This window comes from Garra rufa, chromosome 7 (assembly GCF_049309525.1).
Source record: "Garra rufa chromosome 7, GarRuf1.0, whole genome shotgun sequence".
NCBI classification, from domain to species: Eukaryota; Metazoa; Chordata; class Actinopteri; order Cypriniformes; family Cyprinidae; genus Garra; species Garra rufa.
Window position 1 is genome coordinate 16,359,540 of NC_133367.1, and position 15,912 is coordinate 16,375,451.

The window sequence follows — 15,912 nt, forward strand, 5'->3', positions numbered from 1 at the left end:
TTCTCATGCAGAAGATGTTTGTTCAACAAACCGCATTTCACAGAATGAAGCATGGTTCGCAGATATACATGTCATTTTCTTCAGTACGTTGTTAGACCCCAGAATGCAAATTCTGTCATTTACTCAACCTAATGTCATTCCAAACCCATAAGACTTTCTTTAATTTTTATTTTTGTCTATTTAATGAACATTTTTAAGCTTCAAGAAGTATATAAAGTCATAAAAGTAATCTATATGAACTGAGCGGTCTAACAGAAGTCTTCTAAAGATACACACTCACTTTATTTGACATACTGATTTAATTTAACATTTATACCAACGCTAAAAATCATACATACAATATGGTAAATGGAACCTCAAAACTGCACAGCTGATAGAGTAGGCAAGGTTTTGATAGTGTTTATGCAGGGAGGGTGAAAACATATGCTTTCAATACTAGCATTAGGTTTTCAGTTTTTATATCACATCATCCATGTACATTTGCTGTCGTTGTTGTTGTAATTCTTACCAGTGCAAGAACTCAACCATAGACTCTGAATCTGAGGGTGTCTTAAGATTTTCTTAATGAAGGTGATCCCACGATTGTATTTGGGACCGAAGAAAAAGACTGAAGTTTGATCATCATCTCATGACGACAGCTACATACGCCACGCTATCCTCCTTTTTGACTTTCTATAAAACATGCAACATAGTGTTAAAACTGCCTTTTAAAAGTTAACACATTTTCTTTCAAATCAAATATTGAAATTTAGTAATTATAATATTATAATATCTTTATATGCCTAACATTCTGGAATTTCTGCCCCAGAACAAGCTATTGTAACTCAAAAAGATACCATTTTTAATTCTAATAGTGTACCATAAACTGCACAGACCTGTGATTATGCCAAATATAATCATGATGTGAGCTGAAAAACTGGCAACTTTATTAATGCAATAACAACATCCTGTCCTATCCGTATTAGCAGAAAAAGTCTTTTGCAATTCACCATAACAACAATAGGTGTACACTGTACTTAATATTTTTTTTATTATTATTATTAAGTACATAGTGTTTAATATAAGGTGGGGCCTGTAAATATCTGATCTAATCATTATACAGACATAAACGGACACAAAATCAAAATCAGACTCGCTGCTAAAATGATGAAGAGACTAAATCAGAGAATAAAGTTTTTACCAATTTGCGTGTGCTTCTTTTGAAGAACGTTGTCTCGGCATACGTAATTTCTTCATCACAAATCTGAGCTGTTTGTAGAACAATAATGATAGATTGAAACAAATAGATCTGTTTCTTCACAACATATAAGGCACAAATGTATGCATTTTTGAAGCTAGTCAAATTACATTTCTAGAAATGTCCAGCTGAACACTATGGTGGCTTAATTTTCAAACATATAATATTGTAAGGGCTATCAACTGATTTAAATGTTTAGAGGTGTTTTAAAAACACTTGTTTAAAACTAGTATGTAACACTTACCTTCTCGATCAACTCTTCGGTATTTCCTACAGATCCAGAAGATCCCAATTACAGCTACAATCAATATAAATCCAACAGCAGCAGAAGAAATCAATACTTTTAGAGGTGAGTCTTGTTGTGAAGGTGAGTCTGGGTCCATTGCTGTAAGAATAATGACTGAGGTGAATGTGACAGTCTGATCTACAACAAAATATAGAGATAAAATCATAAAAGCAGCACCGTACTTGGACATGGCTGACAGAGTTGAGTGATGTTGATGTCGTGTTGAGTCTGGTTGCTGATGGGATTGTTGAGCACACAGCTGTACGTGTTTTTATCCTGATATTCCACCTCCAGAGGTAGAGAGAGACTGATGCTGAGATCAGACACACTGATGCTGGACAATAAACTGTTTCCTTTGTACCAGGAGAGAGTTACATCACTCACATTACCCACTGAACACAGCAGTGAACAATTCTGCTGTGATGATGATGATGATGAAGAGCATTGTGAAGAGTTACTGCTGATGACGGGAACAGGCAAACGAGCTGCAAAACATCAGAGAATAATCAGAAATATGTACAAATATTATCATCAGTCTTAGATTTGATTGAGTGTTTAGTCTGATGACAATGTGCCTGTCATGTCAAAATATAAAGTGTTTAAATATGTAAATTGTTAATATAAGAATTTGCGAATGTTTGGACAAGTGATCTCTACTCACCATAGACAGACACACTGAATGTTTTTGATGATTGTTTGGCTCCACTTATCTTTAGTTTATAATCTCCAGCATGTTGAGTTGAGATGTTTGTGATGGTCAGAGATCCAGTTTGATTGTCCAGCTTCAGTCTGTCTCTGAATCTCCCATCAGGAACATCAAATATAGAGATGTGTTTCTTTCCTCTGATTTTAGAGATCAAATAGTTTTCGGGTCCAAAGTTCCACAGTATGTGGCCATTTTCATTTTCATGTATTTCAGTAACATCAGTGTTTAGAGTAACATAATCTCCCTCCATCACTGACAATATTTCATTTGTTTTGGCCCCGAACACACCTGAAGAACATTAACATGAGCAAAATAAAGTCCCTGATGGTTTCCAAAGCCTGAAACCCGCTGGAGGTTAATTGTTTAAATATAAACTAAATAACATCCAGAACAACAAAGTGAAAGTTGAGATATAAAATCATGATTAATCTTCTCTCTCTCTCTCTCTCTCTCTCTCTCTCTCTCTCTCTCTCTCTCTCTCTCTCTCTATATATATATATATATATATTAAATAGTAACTTTAATTCTGCTCAATAATTTAAAAAATATTTAAAAAATCAAATCAGATGTAGATGAGATCATTAGATGAGCATGATTGCAGCTGGAGTGTGTGTATATATAACATTTAGAGTAACAAAAGACATATGAAATGTAAAAGTTTTGGCTTGCTGATTAAGAAACAAATTACAGTTAATGAGAAATTAGGCATATAAATTAAAAATTAAATTAAAAATTAAACTTGTGATTAAACACTGAACTTAATTCTAAGAAAATGTCATGATATTGATAAGTCTGGTTTAACTTTAATTTAAACCTATAAAAACCTTTAATTTAAACCTATAAAAAAGCTTATAACTTACCAATTAGACTCAACCAGCACAAGCAGAACAAAACAAGGTCATGAAACATTTTCCGTAATGTTTCAGTGAAAGTCTGATCGAATGTTAGCTGCTGTCTGCTCAAAACACTCAACCTGTTATTCTGGTGAGTGAATCCTCCCCTTTAGAGTCTGACGCTCAGTTCACCATAGCATTCTCTGAACATTTTCTGAATATATATTTGTCTGACTATCTGTCTATATGTCTATCTATCTATATGAATGTTCATAATGGTGGAAAACAAGGACATTTTTGAAAGCTATAGCGGACTGTGCTAAATATACAAAAGAATATTTAGAAGAATATTAATACGCATTTTAATCTAGCCAGCTCTAGTGCTTTTTAAAATGGTTGTACAGTATATATTCAGTTTAGCCAATTGTTGTGCAGAAATGCAAAGTTCAAAAAGTTACAAAGAGTCTGCATCTCATCTTACTTAAGTTCAGCTTCTGAGTCAAACCGAAAGCTGCTGTGGTCGGTTTTCTTCAGAAAAGTGGTTAGTTCCGCTGGGTGGACAAACATCTTGTGCAACTGGCATTTAGAACATGAGGTGAGGGGTCTCTACCTGCTTTTTTGCACAACTCAGACACAATAACCTGCTGAATGCTGAATGATTGAAGTGTGACGAGAAAGTGTAAAAGAAACAATACTTTTTAACTCATATTTTAATACTTTTTCTATCTCAGTAAGGGACCATGAGAATTTCTATCCACTGTGAAGAAAAACCAACCTGGTTGTCCAACCATAAATTATGTGTAATTCTTACTGTCTATTATGAAATTAAAACATTATCTAAAGGTCCACTTGGTTCTAATTAGTGATTTACTTACTACAGTTGAGATTCGGCAAAATCACTAATATGATCAACTCCCAATTTAGGTTTGATGCATTCCCCATAACAAGAGTGGAAGATCTGCTGGAGAAGATTGGAAGAGCCCTGTACACCACCTTGCTAGACTAGTGTAAGGGGTACTGGCTACCCTTCAACCTTGAGTCAACACCCTACACCACATTCCAAACACCACTAGGATTTTTCTAATTCAAGGTCATTCCCTATGGTCTTCACAGGGCACTGGCCACATTCCAGAAAATGATGGTCTGAAGACTGGTATACCTGAATGAAGTGGTAACCCATAGCATCTCTTGGGCAGAGCATCTTTAACATCTCCAACAAACCCCAAATAAGCAGGATTGACTTTAAACGTGTTAAAACACATTCAGGTATTGCTGATGAAACTTTGCCACTGCCATTCCTGACCTTGGCTCGTGCTCTCTCACCCGAGATGCAGAATGGATGATGCCAGACCAAATTGGAGCCAGAGGGACAAGGGAGCACAATGGAGCCAGTGAACTACCTGGCGATGGCAGAGAGGTTGAAGCTAGAGGCATGGTGGAGCTGCTGAGTTGACGGGCTGAGGCAGAGTCCAGGACTGGAGGTAGAGACGAGGCATCCTTCAGCGGTAATGCCAATGGAGACTGGCAGGCCAGCCACGAACCAGCACACAAATGGAGGATTGAGGGTGAGCGGAGGCTGCTAGACAACAGTGAAAGAGGCAGAGGCAGGACTGGATGGGAGGGTGGGAATTAGTAAGGCTTAATAGAGCTGATGCCCGACAATTTCAGATAATGCTGATGAAGGTGGAAGGAGAATGGGTAAATCAGTCCCCAAGTCTATTAAGATCATGTCAAACACCCCCTCTGCCCCAGCTTCTCAACCAGCTCACCTTCAGCCATGTTGCAGTGGGCGGAGCCCTTAGGAAAGCTGGACAGTTGGTAATAGTCTTGCATGGTCCTCAAGAGATTGCTTCCCCTGCTCCAGCAGTAGGAGGAATTCGGGATGGGTGAAGGGGTCCATGAAACAGACCGGAAAGAAAAACTTTAATAAAGAAAATACAAAGGATAATTCACAATAGCACATGGCATTATGCACGTATGACTTGTAGACCCAAGAGCAACAGGACCAAATATGGGCATGGGAGACACAGGATGAACAACGGGGATAAACAATACAACATGTATACAATCCTGTGTTGCTGTGGTGTCTCCATGAGTGAAAGCGAAGAAGGGATGGCACCTCATCACTGGACTACTGACAGTCAAACTGGGAGAGACAGGCCCTCAATTATTAAATGAATGCAATTTTTGAATAAAAGCATGCAATAGCAATACATTAATTTCCCAGCCTTTTGAATGGGCCATTTTTAGTAGGGTTCTATGATTTTTTATTTTTTATTTTTTTGTCCAGTTGCTGCATCCTAATTCCCAGGCTAACCGTTGTAAATAATATTTGAAATTAGAATGAGTGTGTCCCAAATAAAAATATTTTTTTACAGTGTTATCCAAGGTTACCTTTACCCTTCACATTAAATTGTTATTGGGTTAGACTAGTGCTACACATGAGAACTATCTTTATTAAACAGCCATACAGTCATCTAGTGGTTAAACAATGGCATTACATATGAACATATTTTTTTTCCTGCAGCATCTATAGCGGACTGTATCAGGTAGAAGTTGTGCTGTTTTTAGAAAGCACTAGAGAGCAATGTTGTGCTTGTGTTACATTTACTAAAGTACCCATGAGAGTGTATTGTGTGTGATACTAATCCAGTATGCAATGAACTTGAATCACATTGAATTACATTAAAAAAAAAACAAAAAAAAAACAGTAAATAACAAAGACTAGTGACATGACAGCAACTAATGGTGATTAATATTTAATATATAAATAATGCATATTAGGTACATTTCCAAATGATAAAATAAAACCAGAACATTTTAGTTGAGTTAGCAGATGCTATGCTACTGATGAAGCACTAAATTAAAACATAAATCCAGACATAACAATAACACCAAAATATGTGATACGAAGAGCGAAGACAGAACAGACATTCTGGCAGAGAATAAGTGCAGAGTTCAGTCAGAGCAGCTGGCTGGTTCACTGAAAGCTGACTGCTCCATCCATTTATTAGTTTCTATCTACATAACCTATTTATTACTGACTTGTATTGAAACAGTTCATTGAAGTGCACCATTGGTTTTCACTAACCCTTCACCTTCCCCAGTACCACCTGCCTATCTGCTCAGAGAGTTCTCTCTGTTTTCCTTTTTTTTATATCAGGTCTATTCTTACTCCATCAGCAGCATAGCAGATCTTGTTTACTAAGACCAATGTGCATTCCATGCTTACTAATAAATGCTGGTAAAATTAATTTTAAGAGTTGTCATGATTACAATGTGAATAAAACCAAAAGTGAAGTATTGTCCCAAATGAACTCTGGCGTCAGTTCCAGTAGATACAGTAGATTGATCATCGTTTTTTGGGGACATTCTGATACACAGCATCCGCCTTTGAATTCTGCAAGGAAACACAAACAAGAAATCCAGAACCAGCAAAAAGTTTAACATCCAAATTATTTCACAATATGACTTTATAGCATCAAGCACAATAACAGATGCTAACACAGTGTCGCTAGAGTAAATAATACATCCAGTAACATGACTGTTTAAATAGAATGATCAAATGCGCAACCTTTAATCAGACTGACTGCAACAGTTTCAACTCAAATCATAAATGATCTTACGGGTTTTCGAGATTTGGATGAATCAGTTCTGTCTTCCTCCGGTGTCTTAACTGCAGTAACTATAATAAAGACATGTTGAAACAACAGAGCTTGCAATCTTGTATAAAACTCTGTGTAAGTTAATATTTGTAGGCAACAGTCCTTACCAGTTTTTCGAAATGTCCTGCAGAAGCAGCACATCACAACGGCAGCCACAATCAACAGAGATCCAGCAGCGGAAACCAGCACTATCAGTGACACTGAGACTGGAGGATGTGAAGGAGACAGCCATTAGTGTGAGTGAATCTGTAGATAAATACATACATCAACACTGATATACCTGTGTGACAAAATTTGCTGATGTCCAGATGTTGAGTCTGGTTGCTGATGGGATTGTTGAGCACACAGCTGTAGGTGTTTTTATCCTGATATTCCACCTCCAGAGGTAGAGAGAGACTGTTGCTGAGATCAGACACACTGATGTTGGACAATAAACTGTTTCCTTTGTACCAGGAGAGAGTCACATTACTCACATTCACCACTGAACACACCAATGAACAATATGATGACGATGAACGATTTTGTGATGAATCTCTGGTAATGTTAGGAGTGGGTAGACGACCTGTTTAGGTAGAAGAATATGTTTTCAAATAAAAAAAAAATCCACTTATTTTTAATACAAAAAAGTGTAACTTTTCTGCTTTTAAAATACTCCAAAAATGGACTTTCATATAGAGACCAGTGAGGGATGGATTTTTCAGTCTCACTCCCGCTTGCAACATTTATGTTTTGTCCCACCCCCACCCCACAAAAGCCAGCATAAAAGTAGCTTACATAGATTTTTTTTTCAGAACATTCATTAAATTGACATGAAACATCCCAGCAAAAAAAAAAAAAAAACTCCCGATAAAAGATTTGTTATTAAAGCATCAACATTGACAAACCAGAGAACGCAACTTTTACAACTTTAACACTACCCAAGAACTTTATTTTGAGCAAGTGGATTCTAACTTAAACACCTCTGACTGGCCATTGCATTCCAGAAATCAGATATGCCTTTGATTTGAGCATTGCTCAAAGCTATGTGTTATAAACTCCTCAGTAAGAAAAAAACATATACATACATTTGATCCCCTGCTCATTTTCTGTTTTTGCCCACTGAAATTAAATTCAAGTTCATTATTGGTGTGTTTATTTGAACAGTTAGAGACAGAATAACAACAAAACAATCCAGAGAAAAAAAAAAAAAAAACACATTTCAAAAAAGGTTGTAAATTGATCTGCATTTTAACGAGTGAAATATTTGACCCTTTCGTAAAACTTAGTACTTGTTGGGAAAAACCCAGATGTTTCTTGTTGTTGGCCACTAGGTTTGCACACATCTCAGGAGGGATTTTGTCCCATTCCTCTTTGCAGATCCTCTCCAAGTCATTAAGGTTTCGAGGCTGATGTTTAGCAACTCAAACCTTCAGCTCCATCCACAGATTTTGTATGGGATTAATATAGGCCACTTCGGGACCTTGAGAAACTCTTTTGTTGCCTTGGCCATGTCTTTTGGATCATTGTCATGCTGGAATACCCATCCTATTTTCAATGCACTGGCTGGCTTCAGTGCCCTGGCCCTGAGAGTACATGGCCCCATCCATCATCCCTTTGATGTGGTGCAGTTGTCCTGTCCCCTTTGCAAAAAAAAAAAAAAAAATCCCAAAGCATAATGTTCCTACCTCCATGTTTGAGGATGCGGATGTCACTTGGCAGCAATAGGCAGCATTCCTCCTCCTCCAAACATGAAAGTTGAGTAGATGCCAAAGAGCTCAATTTTGCTATTATCTGACCACAAAACGTTCACCCAGTTCTCTGAATCATTCAGATGTTTAATGGCACACTTCAGACGGGCCTGTACATATGCTTTCTTGAACAGGGCGACCTTGTGTCACCTTCTTACCAAGCTGTTGGCTGATGGTCTGGTAGTGCATTCCAGCCTTGTGTAGGTCTACAAACTTGTTCCTGACATCCTGCTGTTTGGTCTTGGCTATGGTGGAGAATTTGGAATCTGATTGATTGAATGCTTCTATGGAAAAGGTAACAAACTGAGATTAGGAGCACTGTATTAAAGGAAGTGCTCCTAATCTCAGCTCCTTACCTATTGTAACACCAGCCCAGCAGAGGGAGCCCTCACCCAGTCAGACTGTTGCTGCTCCCTCTGCTGCTTCTCTGGTGATTTCCTGTTTGGCAGCCATTTAAGCAGGCTCATGCCAAACAGATTATGCAAAGTATTGTTTTGCTCTAGCAGACTCTACCAAGCGTTTTCCTTGTTCCCTAGTTCTTTTTCCATAGTCTTTTTTGTTTGTTTGTTTGTTTCCTAGTTTCAATCATATGCTGCGTCCCAATTCGCCTACTTATACTACGCCCTGAAAGTATGTACTCTTTTTGTGAAGAAAAAGTACGTAGTTTTGAGTATGTAGCAGAATAGTAGGCAAGCTTTGGGACATACTACTTCGTCATAACTGCGCCTTTAACGGACGCTCTGTTGCTTAGTTACCTTAATCCTGTCACTGTTTAAACTGCCCTGTCAATCATCACAGTTAACACTATCTACCTTTAATTTAATTTAATTTCCTACCGTATTAGAGAGAAATGAAGAGGCACGTTCCTTCATGAGTCTTTCATGCCGAGAACTTTGCTCTTGTGTTTGCATAATTATGCATTTAAACGTTAACGACCAAACCTATCATTATAAAAGTTCATAATGTTGCTGCACATGAAATATAATGCGGATAACATTTAAAAATATTTTTTATCAGGTTACACACTGATTATTTATCACTCAAACCCCTTTCTCTACCTGACCGTTGGTCGCGCATGTCCTCCATGTTTGTAGTTTTTTATCACTTTTTATGCGTGTTTGTAGTTCTAATCGAATCATCGTTAAACGCGCAATGTGTTCTGGGCAATATTAGCCGTTAGAGTGTGCATTGATCCACACTTTGAATTCCGAAGTTAAGTAGTAGACCATCCGGGAATCTTTGGAATACTTGTTAAACGTACTACGATTTGGGACATACTAATTCTATTTTCGAATACTATTTAGGACGGATAGTATGCGAATTGGGACGCAGCAATAGTCTTAGTTATAGTTTTCCTAGGTTCCTAGTTTTGTTGTTTTGTTTCTTTGCTACTTTGGACTGCCCTCTTAGTTTTCGACCCGCGCCTGCCTAATTGGATTACACTTTTGTCTTGCCCTGTTTGTTCCTGTTTGCTGGTGTTTGACCCTGTTTGCCCTGACTATGATCTTCACAATAAAGCCTGCATTTGGATCTATTGACGCTGCCGTCGAGTCCGCTAAAGCAAAACAATACTTTGCATAATCTGTTTGGCATGAGCCTGCTTAAATGGCTGCCAAACAGGAAATCACCAGAGAAGCAGCAGAGGGAGCAGCCACAGTCTGACTGGGTGAGGGCCCCCTCTGCTGGGCTGGCGTTACACCTATATAAAAAAACACAGGGGATCAAATACTTATTTCATCATTTATTTCTCGTTAAAATGCAAATCAATTTATAACTTTTTTTAAAAATGTGTTTTTCCGTATTTTTTGTTGTTATTCTGTCTCTTACTGTTAAAATAAGCCTACCATTAAAATTATAGACTGATCATTTGTTTGTCAGGGGGTAAACTATTGTCATATAAGATTTCAATGTGCTATGAAAACATCCTGTAAGTGTCACACCTCAAAACGGAGGTATCTCAAAACAACAGGTTTTATGACGCAATAGTGTGGTTAAACGCCGCCTCTGCACAAGAAGTTCAATGCCTGCTTCTACTTTTTTTTTTTTTCAATGCAAATGATTAAGATGGCTCTGAATACTGATGTTGTCCGGTGCCAAGTTGCGTTGCCTTCCTTCTGATCCCAACGTTAGAAAAGAGTGGATGAACTTTACTTTTAATGAAGATTCAGACCATGTCAGTAAGAACTCAGCCCTTTGTTCACTTCATTTTACCATGGATTAATTCACAAACAAGGCACAATTTCACACAGGATTTTCAGAAATATTGAAACTAAAAGACAATGCTGTGCCGACTATATTGGATCCAAAAGTAACGTCACACCACACAAGTGTGAGTAACTGTTTTTATTATGTTCTCACTATAGTGTGAGTAACTGTTTTTATTATGTTCTCACTATAGCTTTGTCTATTATCACAGATCGTTTGATATGTACTTGATATGAGTATTTATGCGTCCATCTGTGAAGGATGTATAGGCTGTCAAATATACACAACTGTTAGCTAATCATAGCAGTGGAAGATGAGGGGGTCAAAACAGAACAGAAAATAGCCTATTACTTTAAAATTTTTATGTTTTGATGTAAAAATCTTGATTACATTATAAGTGTGAACAGTCAAAAATGATATATTATGAATTAATGAATAATTACTAAAACAAGAATATGTGAATTTCATTCCTACTCACCATAAACAAAAACACGGAATGTTTTAGATGACCATTTTGCACCAATTATCTCGAATTGATAAACTCCAGCATGTTGAGTTGAGATGTCTGTGATGATCAGAGATCCAGTTGGTTTGTCCAGCTTCAGTCTGTCTTTAAATCGTCCATCAGGACTATCATATGTGGAGAAGATTTGCTTATCTCTGTTGACTTTAGCTATGAGATAATGGTCAGCTCCAAATTTCCACAGTATATTGTCGTCGTCTTGTATTTTAGTAACATCCATGCGTAAAAGAACAGAATCTCCCTCTAACACTGAATGTATTTCATCTGTCAGAGCAACAAAAACACCTTCAGGACAAACAAAACAGGTTTTAGACAGGTTAAGGATCCTGATGGTTTGCTGAGCATGAAATCAACTGCACTTATATGTGAATAGTTTTTTGACCAATGATATTATATTATTGTTATTGCTATTTATGATCATTTTAAGAGTTAGCTGGATGTCAATATATTTAAAAATCACAAACAAAACAATAAATAAATAAACAAATGAATAAGCGACCAAACAAACGTCTTGAGATAATGAAAGGTGCTCAATGGCGGATTCACTTCCTGTGGTTGTTTTTTTCATTATAGACATTTGTTCTCCATGACTTCTACCATTTTAATACTTTTCATGACTTTTCCAGGCATTATTACAATTTAAAAATTCCAAGAGCTCACAATATCGTAGAAAACAGCAAAGTGGAAAAAGTCTAATCTGAAAAGCATCAGTAGTTTGTTACTCTGTTCTGAAACAGATATGTTAAGCCTTAAGAAAAGCATTTATAACTTACTGATCAGACTCCACCAGCACAAACAGAACAAAACAAACATGTGAAACATTTTCTTCAGTCGTTAAAGTCTCAGAGTTTCAAATCTGTTGAAAACATTTAATCTGTGTGAATCCTCCCACAACAGGGTTTGACCCTCCTAGTTCTAATGCACATTCTCTGTGTGGATGTTTTACTGTACATAGTTACATATAAATGGTCTTCTGTCCTGTAGACTTCTTATAGACTTTAACTGTTCCTGACAGTGGAAAACTATCTTTATCTTTATTATTTAACATTGATAATGTTTGAAAAGTTCAATCGTTCGACTACATTAGTTACTATTAATAGAAGAGTGGTATGTTATGCCAATGTCATTTAATTAAATGGTAAGATGGATCTTGCTCATTTTAAAATAGTATTATAATTCAACTGAATTACCTATATATACAGTATATAAGTAATTTTGTATATGGAAAAACAAAGCAAAAACGTTGGCCGTTTTACTGAGGGGTGAAGCTAGCAGCTCATACTGAGTCATACTGAAACCTGCTGTGGTTGTTTTTCTTCAGAAAAGTGGATTGATCTGTCAAGTTAGGAAACATTTTTTTTATGTGGCCATTGGTTAGATGTGTGTTTAATTAGAAGATTAAAAGTGTCTTCCTGTTCTGCTGTTATGAACCTTAGAGTTTGACTTCCTCTCTAGATAAAACTGCTTTAGAATGAAATAAAGTAGTGAATCAACCGATCAAATAAGTCAAATAAGATGCATTAACATTTAAATTTACATTTAGTCATTTATGCAGGAAAACAACAAGTGATTCATCATCATAAGATCGCAATAAACATGAGAAATGTCTATTATACAAGTCTTCAGTCATCATTTAAAACAGTAAAGGCTAGGACAGGAAGATATTAAGTGAAGATAAGAGCATAGAAAAATTAAAAGAAAAAGATTTTCAACCAATTGGCAGAGGGGTTGGTGTGACGGAAAGTGTAGATTAAAAGTGATAAAGAAATGATTTGAGACATCCAAGGGTTTGACCAAGATGTTATCTTTGATACAACTGAGTGTAAAGATGAGGTCAAGCTGGTTACCTGATTTATGAAAACCTGTTGTGTTGAGCCACTGAAAGTCGAAAGAGGCTATCAGAGAGTGGAAATCACCAGGATATAGTGACTTCACAAGGTGTATGTTGAATCTGCCAAACAGAGTTCAGATGCAAAAATCAATCTGACATATTTCTTAAGAATAAGCATTTTTATCAGGCTCCTATGTATAGTTTTCTACCGGTACTTCTGATTGGGCTGAGGCTGGGATTTTAGGGAGTTTGAAGTAAAAGTATTTGATTAGAGATGGGACATTTGACACAGAGGCTCCGAAGACTGTTTTACTCTATTTAAGCTGACTGGTTCACACGTCTGCTTTGAGGCTTGTATCAAACCTCGGTGATCACGTGACCGATGACGTTAGAAGCTTCAAACGTCACAATGAAACACCTAAAACGAGGTGACTGATTTGAATCTTTGGCGCGGTTTTATTAGGCTCGTTTGAGATGTGCCTTGCCTCGCCTGAAATATAGGCGAGAGTAGGCGGCTGGAGTGAGGTGAGGAGTGAAATAAGCACGGACAATTCTGAGCTCTGGAAGCGGAACAGATACCTACGAGATCAAAGGCAGATATCGCGTTATTCACATTCACCTGCTGTGTTGCCGATACACATGATACAATTTCAGTTCTGTTGCTTTAATATAAAAATAAATAAGATACACAAGACAATCAAAGTGCTTGCTATTTAATTCTACACAAAAGGTGTATTTATCATTCATTTTTTACTTTATTACAAACATGTATTTTAGATTTTTACAGTAGACAACAATCACATATCGCACACAGAGATCGCACTGTGTTTGGGAATATGCATGCATAATTGAAACACATAACCACATGATATTAGATTAAAAAAAATAAAACATTTTAGAAGAGAACGCAGCACCACAGTTGTTTGAACCAATGAGCATTAAGCTGTGTCGTCAGCCAGTCATTTCCCATCGTGCTTTTGATCAGCGCAGTCGGTGGAGAGCTACTGCGCCTGACTGCTCAATCTGACACAGCCGCCTCACCATCGCCAGAGTTTTTGGGCACACGTCACCATCATGTCAGAGCAAGTCGGATGTAACTCGGACACTTTTCTAACCGGCATGCATCTTGCGTTGATTACTGGTGATTGATTCTGTGCAGAATTTGCTCATCTACGAGCCTATTATCCCTAATATCTATTTTTTCTTGAGGTGGCTTTTAGAAGGTTTTGCATCTGAACTCTTCATATAGTGGGCTGCCATCTTCAGGAATAAAGACAGGGACATATGTGACCCGATCTGGCGAAATGAGTCGGAAGTCGCAATTCTATTTTAAGATACAGGCCCATAATGTGGAAAAACAATAAAAAAAATTTAAAAGAATTTCAAAGAACAGATATTCAAAAATAATCTCCCAAAGTTTTATAGTCAAGATAATTGAGTAAAGGTATTTAAATGACTATTAAAGTTGACTTTAAAGTTTTAGGCCCGGTTTCACAGACAGGGCTTAGGCTAAACCAGGATTAGGCCATAGTTCAATTAGGACTTTTAAGTAATTTTTATAAACATGCTTGCAAAACAAAAAAACAAAAAAACATTACTGGTGTGCATCTTAAGACAAAACAAAGGCACTAGTATATTAAGATCAAACAGTGCAATTTTATTTCATTTGAAACAACTCTTTTAGTCTAGAACTAGGCTTAAGCCTTGTCTGTGAAACCGAGGGTTAAAGTTTTACTAAATCCGCTGGAAATGAACATTGCTTTTCTTACTCCTGAACATTTCCCTATATTTCGGGTATCCCCTGAAACATCACTATCTCTGTATAAACCCAAAAAAAAAAAAAGAGAAATGTACACAAACAGTGACATAAACGCTGATCGTTAGTCAATAGGCTCGTTTGAGATGCACTGGAAGAGGAACAGATACCTACGAGATGTGCTGTGTTGCTGATAAACATAATTTCAGTTTTGTTGCTTTTATATGAAAATAAATATGATGCACAAGACACTCAAAATGCTTGCTATTTCATTTCATACAAACGGCGTATTTATCATCCATTTTTACTTTAATACAAACATGTATTTTAGATTTTTATAGTAATATGACAACAATCACATATCACACACAGAGATCGTGTCATAGTGTTAAGGAATATTCATGCAGAATTTAAACATATAACTACATAATATTACATTAAAAAATAAAACATTTTAGAAAAAAAAGCAGTTCACAGTTGCCTTTGCCATCACAGTTGCCATTACAGTCGGTGGAGAGCTACTGCGCCCGACTGCTCAATCCGACACAGCCACCTCGCCGTTGCGAGAGTTATTTGGAACACGTCAACATGACATCAGAGCAAGGCGAACTTAACTCTGACACTTTTCTAACCAACATGCATCTCGTGGTGATCACTTGTGATCGGTTCTGCACAGATTTTTTTAATCTCAAACAAGCCTACTGTCATGCAAGTACAGGTGATGGTCATATAATTAGAATATCTTCAAATATTTGATTTATTTCACTAATTCCATTTAAGAAGTGAAACTTGTATAATGTATTCATTCCACACAGACTGATATATTTCAAGTGTTTATTTCTTTTAATTCTAAAAAATTATAACTGACAACTAATGAAAACCCTAATTCAGTATCTCAGAAAATTAGAATACTGTGAAAAGGTTCATTATTGAAGAAACCTGGTTCCACATTATAATCAGCTAATTAACCTTTAAATGGTCTCTCAGTCTAGTTCTGTAGGCTACACAATCATGGGGAAGACTGCTGATTTGACAGTTGTCCAAAAGACAACCATTGACATCTTGTACAAGGAGGGCAAGACACAAAAGGTCACTGCAAAAGACACTGGCTGTTCACAGAGCTCTCTGTCCAAGCACATTAAT

General features: G+C 36.9%; 2 protein-coding genes across 2 annotated transcripts; both read right to left on the bottom strand.

Moving 5' to 3' along the window:
• Positions 1–621: 621 nt before the first annotated feature.
• Positions 622–4,895, bottom strand: LOC141337990 (SLAM family member 9-like). Its single transcript, XM_073843564.1, has 7 exons — positions 4,832–4,895; positions 4,463–4,672; positions 2,185–2,517; positions 1,706–2,008; positions 1,476–1,592; positions 1,181–1,248; positions 622–672 (listed from the first exon to the last, which is right to left on the bottom strand). The coding sequence occupies exons 1-7, from the start codon at positions 4,893–4,895 to the stop codon at positions 622–624; spliced, it is 1,146 nt and encodes a 381-aa protein (XP_073699665.1).
• A 1,519-nt stretch (positions 4,896–6,414) lies between these two features.
• On the bottom strand, positions 6,415–13,654 carry LOC141337991 (SLAM family member 5-like). The gene is made up of 6 exons (XM_073843565.1): positions 13,633–13,654; positions 11,138–11,467; positions 7,008–7,289; positions 6,835–6,927; positions 6,689–6,747; positions 6,415–6,462 (listed from the first exon to the last, which is right to left on the bottom strand). Exons 1-6 carry the CDS (start codon positions 13,652–13,654, stop codon positions 6,415–6,417), a joined length of 834 nt encoding a protein of 277 aa, XP_073699666.1.
• Between the last annotated feature and the right edge of the window lie 2,258 nt (positions 13,655–15,912).

Bases quoted from the DNA above. Each gene is read 5' to 3' on its own strand.
- LOC141337990 (XM_073843564.1), bottom strand. From the start codon at position 4,895: ATGCAAGACTATTACCAACTGTCCAGCTTTCCTAAGGGCTCCGCCCAC. The intron at 2,518-4,462 runs GTAGTTCACTGG...AATGTTCTTCAG, and splicing joins AACCTCTCTGCCATCGCCAG to GTGTGTTCGGGGCCAAAACA. The intron at 1,593-1,705 runs GTACGGTGCTGC...CTTCACAACAAG, and splicing joins ACTCTGTCAGCCATGTCCAA to ACTCACCTCTAAAAGTATTG.
- LOC141337991 (XM_073843565.1), bottom strand. From the start codon at position 13,654: ATGTGTATCGGCAACACAGCAG. The intron at 11,468-13,632 runs GTGAATGTGAAT...TTTGTCCTGAAG, and splicing joins GTGTATCGGCAACACAGCAG to GTGTTTTTGTTGCTCTGACA. The intron at 7,290-11,137 runs GTGAGTAGGAAT...CTACCTAAACAG, and splicing joins ATTCCGTGTTTTTGTTTATG to GTCGTCTACCCACTCCTAAC.